Source organism: Acomys russatus, chromosome 17 (genome assembly GCF_903995435.1).
Source record: "Acomys russatus chromosome 17, mAcoRus1.1, whole genome shotgun sequence".
In the NCBI taxonomy this organism is placed as follows: domain Eukaryota; kingdom Metazoa; phylum Chordata; class Mammalia; order Rodentia; family Muridae; genus Acomys; species Acomys russatus.
The window spans coordinates 3,061,576-3,072,587 of NC_067153.1; the positions used below are offsets into that span (position 1 = coordinate 3,061,576).

Sequence of the window (11,012 nt, forward strand, 5' to 3'; positions counted from 1 at the left end):
ACACTAGATAAGGCACAGTCATAGAGCTCACCCAGGATGCACAAGACCCTAGGTTCAGTGCCTATATCACCAAAACAAAAAAAGAAGAAAAAAAAAAAATTAGGTTTGTATTAAATAAATACAGCCTTGGTCACAACAAAATCTGAAGTATAGAAAGGTTCTAAAGATACTTATGAAAAAACTCTTCATCATCTTTCAGACCTTTCTGTAAGTACTCAGTACTAGTTAAGTGTTCTTCTGGATTAGATATGCAGTCTCATTCCTCATACATATTGCTTATTCATTAATACCAGCAATTATTCTAACAGCATGTCAATTGCCTGTTCTTTCTGGTGACAGAAGCACTACCAAAGATTGGCAATGAAATCAAGGACAGGTTTTCTTTAAAGAGTTGGCATCTCACCATGTGTTCCAAGCTGACCGGGAACGAGTTATGCTGGCCTCCAACTCAAGGTTCAGAGACCCACCTACCTCTGCCTCCTGCAGAGACAGATTTTATTGATACACCAAACCCAGAAGACCAAAGCCAGGACCAAATAATTGCAGGAAGGCGTTATCTTGATAATCGTCATCCAGAGGTATAAGAATAATAGGTTAGCCAGGTATGGTGGCGCAAGCCTTTAGTCCCAGCAGTGGGGAGACAGAGGCATCTCTGTGAGTTCAAGGCCAACCTGGTCTACAAAGTGAGTCCAGGTCAGCCAAGGCCACACAGGGAAACCTTGTCTTCAAAAAAAAAAAAAAAGTAAGGACCTGAATTATCAACAATAACCAAGCAAAGACTTACTGTCCATATAATTGTTAATTGTTTATTGGGAGAAACCACTCCGTAGCCCACATACTCATGTTTCACAGTTCAGGAACACAGGTCAGAGAGGAACTTCCATGGAGCACAATCCAGAGAGCTCTATGGAGAGAAACACAATGGCTATGTTAATGCTGCTGGGTCTCTATCACACCATCCGTGAAGCCTTTTCCTACTACTCATCCCTCACCCTCACCCAGTTCTGGCTCCCTGACAGCCTGCCTAGCTTCCATCCTGGGCAGACCATAACTTCCTCTAATTTCTTTTATTTTAGCAACACCCATATACATTATTTATATAGCTACAGATATAGATACACACACTCACACACAGGCTTGTTTTGTTTTTGTTTTACTTAGCAACATGGCATCTGCATGTTGTTCTTTAAATTCTTAACTTTCAATAATGGTTTTGTCTCTTGGTATCAGTGCTAAAAGATCTTCACAGTTAATAGTATGATACAAATAATTCTTTTTTTATTATTCTTTTTTCCATTTTTTTATTTTTAAAATAATTTATTCAGAATACATCCTGATTGTTATCCCCTCACTTGTATCTTCCCATTCCTCCCTCCCTCTTTCACCCTACTCCCCTCCCCTAGGTCTGTGACAGAAGGGGACCTCCTCCCCCACCATATGGTCACAGCCTATCAATTCTCATCTTGGTAGCCTTCCTATTCTTTCTCTGAGTGCCACCAGGTCTCCCCACCAAGGGGAAGTGGTCAAGTATGGAGCACCAGAGTTCATGTCAGAGTCAGTCCCCGCTCACCACACAGTTGTGGAGAATGTCCTGTCCATTGGCTAGATCTGAGTAGGGGTTCAATGTTTACTGCATGTGTTGTTCTTGGTTGGTACAGTAGTTTGAGCAGAACCCCTGGGTCCAGATCCACCCATCATGATGTTCTTCTCATAGGTTTCTAGGACCCTCTGGATCCTTCTATTTCCCCATTCTCCCTCTCACCTAGAGTCCCAAGTCTTCGCACCTATCCCAATCTCCTGGTAAGTGAAGACATTCAGGGGACATCCCTGTTGGGTTAGTGTCCAATTATAAGTGAGTATATACCATGTGAGTCTTTCTGAGTCTGGGTTAATTCACTCAAAATTTCTAGTTCCACCCATTTGCCCACAAATTTCAGGATTTTCTTGTTTTTAATAGCTGAGTAGTAGTCCACAGTGTAAATGTAACACAGTTTCTTTATCCAGTCTTCTACTGAGGGACACTTAGGCTGTTTCCAGGTTCTGGCTATTATGAATAAGGCTGCTATGCACATGGTTGAGCATATGTCCTTGCTGGGTGGTAGAGCATCTTCTGGGTATGTTGCAAGGAGTGGAATAGCTGGGTCTTTCTTGAGGTAGCCCTATTCCCAGTATCAAAAACACAAGCGACAACACATGCTGGTGAGGATGTGGAGAAAGGGGAACATTCCTTCATTGCTGGAGGAGTTCAAACTTATACAACCACTTTGAAAATCTATCTGGTGCTTTCTCAGAATACAAAAAATTCTTACTAATTTTCCAACTGATGGAAAAATAAAGTTGTTGGGTTTTTTTTGTTGCTGTTGTTCTTTCTTTTTATTACAATGATGAATCAGCAGCAATGCTCTGGATACTTATTCAAACAACACCCGGTGCATGCACTAAGATGGCTCCCAAGGGCTGGGGAGACGGCTTGGCAGCTGTAGGGCACTGACTGCTCTTCCAGAGGTTCGGGGTGCAATTCCCAGCAACTACACGGTGGCTCACAACTATCTGTAATGGGATCTGATTCCCTTTTCAGATGTGCATGAAGACAGAGCATTCATATACATGAATAAATTAAAAAAAAAAAAAGAATAAAAGAATGATCCCCAAAAGGCTCATTCATTAGAGAGTGGCACCCATTGGAAAGGGGTAAGACTGAATGAGTAATCAAACATTTCACAAAGGGAAGTCAAAGACCAGATGAATTTACCAAAATTTAAAGAATTAACACGAATCCTTCTCAAGTTCTTCCAAACCAGATGAGGAAAAACATTTTCCACACTGACTCTCTTAAGTTCAGCACTATCCTGATTCCTAAACTAGACAGACATAAAAGAACTCAAGTACAAAGAGCAAGGCAGAAATCTTCAAATCAACTACCTATTAGAAGGATTGATTATACATGAAACCCAAGAATCTAATTTCTGGAATTAAAAGCACTGGCTGCTCTTCCAGAGGACCCAGGTTCAATTCCCAGCACCTGCATGACTGCTCACAGCCATCTGTAACTCCAGTTCCAGGTGATCCAACACCCTCTTCTGGCCTCTGCGTGCACCAAGCATTGAAATGGTCCTCAAGACATACATGCAGACAAAGCACCCATATACATTATTTATATAGCTACAGATACAGATTTACACACACACACACACACACACACACACACACACACACACAGAGACTTGTTTGGTGCTTTTTTTATTTAAAGGGGATGACAAGATAGATCTCTGTGTAGCCCTGGCTGTCTTGGAACTTGCTATGTAGACCAAGCTGGTCTCAAATTCAGAGATCTGCCTGCCTCTGCCTCCTAAGTGCTGGGATCAAAAGCATGTGCTACCATGCCCAGCTCTAAGTTTTCTGAAATGTAAAGTTATATACTAGGTATATTAGTACAAAGTATAACAATATGCTTATAGTTGCTAACCTGTAACTTGATGAAAAACTGAAAGCATTTCCTTTAGAATCAGCAAAAAAGATGTCAATTCTTGCCACTTCTGTTTAACACAGTACTAAAAATCCTAGTCAGAAAAAAGTTAGTTCACCCAAAAAGGAAGTAAGTTCAGTCTTTTTAGGTACTGTTTTATATGTAGAAAATTCTAATAACACAAGAGAAACACACAGGTTAGAATGAGTTTTGCAAAGTTGCAGGGCATAAAATCAGAACACAGTAACAAAAGAAAATGAAAACAATTCTATTTATAATTACGTCAAAACTGATAGAGCACTTAGGAATAGAGTTGAGCAAAAGGTACAAAGCACTGCTCAAAGATATTGCAACACTTACATTAAGATGTCCATATGCTCCATGCAGCCTACAGATTTAATGTAATCCTTACCAAAAACCAACTATCATTTTTGGTAGAAAAAGAAAAGTCAAGGCCAGGTGGTGGTGGCGCACGCCATTAATCCCAGCATTCGGGAGGCAGAGGCAGGAGGATCACTGTGAGTTCGAGGCCAGGCTGGTCTACAAAGTTAGTTCAGCTACACAGAGAAACCCTGTCTTAGAAAAAGAAAGAAAGAAAAAGAGAAAGAAAGAAAGAAAGAAAGAAAGAAAGAAAAAGAAAAGCCACTCTAAAACATAGAGATTCTCAAGGGACCTCAAATAGCTTAAACTACTGGGGGTGGGGTGAAAGACTCATATAGCCTAATTCCAAAACCCACTGCACAACCATCATAATGAAAGCAATGTGGCACTGACGTGATAAAACATAACTCAGTCCTGGGTGATCGCTCAGTATGTAAGTGCTATATACACAAGGATGTGAGTTAAAATCCAAGCACCCACGTAAGTCAGGCATGGCTGTGCACTGGAGGAGCACAACTGGGGGGTCTTAGGTGCTCACTGGCCACCTAGGCTAGTGAAAGATTGTCTCAAGAGACCAAGGCAAGAAGCAACTGAAAAAACACTTGCGGGTCCTTCATTCAAAGGTAAAGGACAATGTTTTGAAAATAATTTTGGGATGAGTTATGTGTATACTAAAGGATGAGGCTGGATCTTTCCATTACCCCATAAACAAACATTATCTTCAAATGGAGAGAACACTTAGAGCTTCGACCTTTTATTCTAGTTCCTGGTACTGTGGTGACCCCCAACCATAAAAGTATTTCATTGGTACTTCATAACTATAATTTGGCTACTGTTATGAGCTGTAATGTAACTATCTGATGACACCCCAACAGGTCATGACCCACAGGTTGAGAACCACTAACTTAAGAGGTATAGCTAAATTATAGTGTGCATTTTCTACACAGGATCTCCAGCACCAGCAAAAAAAGAATCAAAGACATAAAAAGGATTAAAAACAGAAAGTTTTTAAGATAACAGATGTGGCAATGATTCTGATGACACCAGGGCCAATGAAGATAAAAACGAGGAACACCTCATGTGAAACAAGATTTAAAGGGAGTCAGGAGAAAGGAATACAAGAATCCCCAGAACCACTGGCCATGCGGTTAAAATCCAGAGTTTGGATCGCCAAACCTATATAGAAATCAATGCCAGAGAGACATGGTGGCTCCCCTGCAATTCCAACGCACAGTGTAACCTGGTTAGCCATACTAGCCTCATCAGAGGGCTCTGGGTTCAACTGAGACCCTGCTTCAAGGCAGAAAATGATAAAGGAATACTGTCATTATTAACCGTGGGCCTCACATACCCACACACACATGCCCTTACACAAACATGTATGCAGACACACACCCTAAATACATATACATGACGGGGAAAAAATCCCCAATATGCCCAGAGTATATACAAATGGCCAATAAGTATACACATCACTCAAAACTACCTATCATTAGGGAAGCTCCAGTCAAAACTGCCATGAAGTGTCTCAGCCCTATTTAAGATGTTTAAATAGGCACTACCCAAAGAAAACCAAGTAGTAAGTGCTGCTAAGTATGTGGAGAGAGGTGAAGCCCTTGAGCACTGTGGGAGTGTGAGATACTACAGCCACTAAGGAAAGCGGTGCTGACGAGAACTACAGTTATCATATCATCTGCCAATCCCAGCACTGACAGGCAAAGACAAGCACACTGACAAATGAGCAAACAGAATTAGTATATACAAAAAAGGGGGCAGGATGTGGGACACATCTGTAATCCCAGGAGATAGTTCACAGCCAAGCTTCACAACTTGCTGAGGCCGCTTCTCAAAAATAAAACATTTTTAAAATTAAAAAAACATATATGTATATATGATAGGATGTAGGCGAGATAGTTAATGGCAGAATGCTTGCCAAGTGTGCACAATGCTACAGGTTCAATTCCCAGTAACAACATACAATGGAGTATTTTCAGCCTTAAAAAGGAAGGAATTTCTGACAACATAAAACAGTATACTAACTGAAATAAGCCAGTCACAAAATAACACATATGGCCAACAAGATGGCTAAATGGGCAAAAGCACCCGCTGTGCCGCCTGAGTCTAAGTCTGCCACCCCAAACGGGATCCCTGGGTATACCCCGAACCCTAATACCAGGTAGAAGAGAAGCAACTCCTAAATTTTCTCCCCACATTCCCATACAGTAAACAACAACAAAAAAAGAACCAATTCCACAGAAAGACAAAAATAATGTGGGCAACTCATAAACAGTAAGTACTAACTGTCACGGCCTAGGAGAAGGGCACGGGGCACTTTCCTAGACAGTGTCAACTTCCTAAGAACTTGCGACTACCGACCGTACAGTTAAGATGGGTAAGATTATTTTCACTTGGCTAGTTAAAAACATTTTTTAGACATAACTTCAAGTAATTGTATTACCTCTGCATTCAGAAATCACTTCGCACTCTGAAAGATACCAGCCTTCCTCATCTCTTCAAAATCTTTCATGGAATCATAATTTCTGTAGAAATCTGCATACGCCTTCTTTCTTCGGTCAGCCACGCCAAACTAAAAAGTAACACAGCCCGTTATGGTACTTACTTTTCATATTACTAGAAATACCTAAAACCAAAATAAACTAACAACATATCTGTTGCTCTTTACTGAAGCCTCTATTTCCTAAGACAAGGGAAAGGAAGGAAGTCTCCCGGCAACCATACAGCAAGACGATCTTACTTCCCTAGGGACTGACTCCCCCTACGCCTGGGTGAGCTTGTGTGTCCATATTTGTATGTGTTTGGTAGGAAAACTGCAGCAGTTAAAAGAAATTATAAAATAAATGAATAGTTGCCTTCTAGCAAACCCTAAATGCTGCCTGTTGAAATGTGGTAACATATCTGGGCTCAACTTAAGCAGAATGTAAATTTTAAAGAACCCTAAAACAGATTTAAAAGATATAAGAAAGTGATGAGAAATCTAGGGAATTATAACTTTTACAAGAACTAAAACATTTTGCAAATGAATTCAAATGAATCCAAAAATGACGACTGAATACTTCAAAGGAAGGCTGCCACTTCAGCATGAAGGAAGAGGAGGCCAGGAAGAGGTATGTTCACGGTACTTGGCTTCCACACAGAACAGCAGCACACAAGGAATGGCGTCTCAGAGACCAGGAGGAGCTAAGGCAACGTATCAAAGGCTTATCGATAGCCACACTGCCACTCGGAGATCCAAATCCATGTCTGGGCTATGGCAAAGATTTAGTCTCCACAAAACACTGCTTAGTGTATCTTGCCAAGTTCAATCTCACCCTGCACATGCCACAGTACAACTGCAAGTACCAATCCACACCGGTAAGGGTGCTACATAAATGCAAACTCATGCTGTCTCATAAGTGATCCACTAAGCACCAGGAAGTTTTATTGCTCCTCCTCCTATTTGAACCTCCCATTCCCTCTAACAAGAGAACAAGAGGAAGACTCCTCAGCAGCACTGACTAAAGTTTGCTGAAGCCCCTCACTGAAGGTAATAGTTAAGTCAGTATCTACAGGACGAAGCCAAGCTTCGGTGTTTGTGAGGCTGGTTTAAATTCCTACATACAGGCTTTAATTATAAGCCTTCTGTTAGATGCCTAAAGCCAAAGTTACAGACTTTGCATCTTTAACCACACCCAATGATTTTATAAGCCAATTCTGAAAAAAAGATTGTTTACATAACAGTCTTAAAAGATTTGATAGCAGAGCAGAAAACCCATGGAGGTAAACGGAATTAGGTTGTAGAACCCTAGAGATGCGAGAACTGGGAACACTCCCTTGTGCTCCCACCTGTGAGAATCTGCATCTGAGTGTACCACCTTTGGCCAATGAGCTATACTGAGCCAAACTGTTTTCAGGAAGACAGCAAGGCTGTAAAGAAATCTGAGTCAAAGAAAGGAATTAAGTCCAAGGGGAAACCAGAGAAAAAGGTAGTGAAATGAACCTCGCCATAGTGTGAGTTAGGCAGCTAAGAGAAGATGACAAGGAGCAGCAAGCAGGAGCTCTAAGGGAGACTTCCAATGTAACAGAAGCCTCGGGGCATAGCCCGCTGGATTTAGCAGGCAGCTCCTAGGATTACATAGGGATGGGCCTCTAGGGGGAAGGACAGCCCGTGCCTGGGCTGGAGAGGTCAGGGTAGAGGGCAAAGGGCAGGACTGACAGCCATGCCCAGAACAGGATGCTAGGAGAACCTGGAGGCCAGGTCCCTTTTGATATGTTATACAGGCAATTCCGAAGCTTGTCCTAGGTTTGAAATAATTACATTTGGAAATAAGGTCTTAAAAGTTCACAATTACAGCAGGGTGTGGTGGCGCATGCCTTTGATCCCAGCACTATGGCACCAGAGGCAGGCAGATCTCTGTGAGCTCCAGGGCAGCCCTGCTCAGTAGGATATGCCTTCTAACCCCAGCGTTCAGGAGGCAGAGGCAGGCAGATCACGAGAGCTCCAGGCCAGCCTTGTCTAGCCTGGGTTATAATAAGCTCCTATTTCAAAAAGAGAAAGCAGCAAATGTCGGTTTAAACCACTCAGCCTGGTTCTTCAACATAGCAAACTAACAGAGCTTCATGTGAAGATGGGGGTGGGGGGTGGGATGGGAGGCGGGGCAGGGCGGGCGCCGGCAAACTGGCAAACTACATAGGGCCCGAGTAGTTCCTGTCACATTGAAGCTCATGGAAGGTAAAAGGAGAGAATACCTTGAAGACGGAGAAAGAAAACCAAAAACAAATACTCTTAACTAGGTGTAAAAAGTAAGTGTTGTAACGAACAGCCTGCAACCTAAAGCACAATCCGGCAAACACATACCTTATAGGAAGCCGCAACTCCCAGGGCCACAATGAATGCGCCCACAATGTGCATCCGCAGACGCCTGGCCAGAAGACCACGCATCTGAGGTTTCGGCAGCACACTGGAACTCATGGTGGTGATTACCTTTACAAGTAAAAGAAAGAAGAAGAAGAAAAAAAAACCACAGAAAACCTTAGAACAGGGTTTAAGTGACTGCACGACGTATTTTAGTACCTACAACCGCGCCCTGACTCCCGCAAGGTTTCCGAGTCTTGCCTCGCTCCTCTCCAGTACGCAAGCAGCAACCGATGTGCAAAACGCACACGGAAGTGGCCCCATCCACACAAAGGCACAAGTCTTTGGCGACAACTAAGGTCGCTGAGGCTGCGGGGCTGGACGCGCACCGCAGCCGCCGCCCGGGACCACGGGAGCGGCCGGTCCGGAGCCCCCCAGCCTCTCACACCAGGCCGACCACACACACTTCCCCCCAAACCCGTCCCCCCCACAACCGTCCCCCCACATCCGTCCCCCCCACGGCCGCCCCCCCCCACAACCGTCCCCCGGTGCCTGCGCCGGCAGCGGCCACGCCGCGGTCCCCTCGGCCAGGCCCAACAACAGGTCAAACGACCCAATCAAGGTCATCCCGGCCGCAGTAACGGAAACCGGGCCCGGCCGGCCATCAGCGAAACTTGAGGCTCCGCGAAGCCCCTCGGAGGCCCCGGCGGCGCCCAGGGGAAGGCGGCCGCCGCCAGAGCCCTCCCGACCGCCAGGCCCGCGGCCTCCCGAGGACGCGGCGGGGACAATCGCGGCCACGAGGAAGGGAGGCCCGCGGCTCCCCTAGGCTGGGCGCGCAACACGTCCTAGGTCGCCGCCCCCACGAGAACCCCAAAACCGCAGCTGTCAAGCCCCAGGGTCCCTAAAGCCACCAACCTCGCCTCCACACCAACGTCCTTGCCTGGTCTCCGAGAAACGGCGAGCCTGCCAGCAGCGCGCAGGCGCGTGAGTCGGCGGAGGACCCGGAGACGGTGGCCTAGGGAGTTCAAAAGTATGCCAACGCGTATCCAACCTGTCATAGTTGAATTGTATATTGTACTTTTCTTCTAGGTGCGATATTGAAAGCGAGTCTTGACTACCTAAGAAGATTTCTCCAGTTGATCAGAAATATTAATTAATATTAAGGAATTCGTAATATAGTTCACTTGTGGGGCAAATTTAATATATTCTATAAATGCAGTCTTGCCGACTGAAAAAATGGGCGCAGTAAGGAAACCAAAATAGCTTCTGTGTGGGTGAAAAGGGAAAAGTTTATTCCAAAGTGCCAAGGGGAACGCAGAGGGAAGTGATGTGAGGGGCGGGGAGGGGGAGGAAGCCAGCCTGTGGTGGGTAGTCTTGGCTATTCAGGGCAGCAGCGTCCTTATTTGCTTTGCATGCTTTGTAAAACGTTGTATACTTTTCAGGAAAGGGAGTGCTGCTGAGGCGCTCTGGCAGCCAGGATAGGCAGTTTTGCCTCTGGGATCCCCCTAATCTTTTCCTGGGTACCTCTTTTTCAGCTCTTCAGCTCCCATGTGTGCCACACCCTGTGTGCTGGGAACTGTTTCTCAGAGAAGGCAGCAAGATCTGAGGCCTCAGTTATAGCTACTGCTGACAGAGAACTCAGGGGAGGGAGGGAGGCGCCATCTTTGTAGCAACAAGGTATAAACTAGCCATTCCTCCTAGGCAGGGAGCATTACGTGGTCTGACACTGCCAGCCCGGGACCAGAACTAGAAATCTGACCCCTTAATATAAATTCATAGTTTAGTTAAGGAAAGCTTAGTTTGGAGTTCAAGTCTGTGTGAATACCTTAGAGCATGAGTTAGTAGGCCCCTCCTCCACGCTTCTCTGTCAGACTGGCAGTTCCAGCCCCTGTCAAAATGACCAGTGGGACCCCTCCCAGATTTATGCTAATTTTAGGTGGAAAATGTCAAACAAAAACCCACCAATCCCTAAGCTTCCCTCAGGCTCAGAATTCGAAATCCCACCAATCTCCTGGAAAGCTCCGCCCCTTAAAACCCCTATATAAAAACTGTGTTTGCCCAGTTCTCTGCCCTTCCCCGCCCCCAACCCCACCTGGGAACAGAGACAGCCACTCCTGGATTTGTCCCTCCAATAAACCTCTTTTAAGAGATTTACTGCCTGGTGCAACTCTCTCATTGAAAGTAAAAAATGAAGGAGAAAGGAAGAAGGCGCTCTTCAGAAGTTGGGGAAACCCTCCTCTGGGAGCACCGCGTTCCTGCTGCGGAGGGCCTCCTCCCAGGCCTGTGTGGTCCCGGGCTCCCAGGTCTCAGGAT

General features: G+C 44.9%; 1 protein-coding gene across 1 annotated transcript; it reads right to left on the reverse strand.

The window, feature by feature from the left end:
- Positions 1-784: 784 nt before the first annotated feature.
- Positions 785-9,639, reverse strand: LOC127201129 (cytochrome c oxidase subunit 6C-2). The gene is made up of 4 exons (XM_051159474.1): positions 9,615-9,639; positions 8,703-8,828; positions 6,306-6,434; positions 785-904 (listed from the first exon to the last, which is right to left on the reverse strand). Exons 2-3 carry the CDS (start codon positions 8,814-8,816, stop codon positions 6,321-6,323), a joined length of 228 nt encoding a protein of 75 aa, XP_051015431.1. The 5' UTR covers positions 8,817-8,828; positions 9,615-9,639; the 3' UTR covers positions 785-904; positions 6,306-6,320.
- Positions 9,640-11,012: the final 1,373 nt, after the last annotated feature.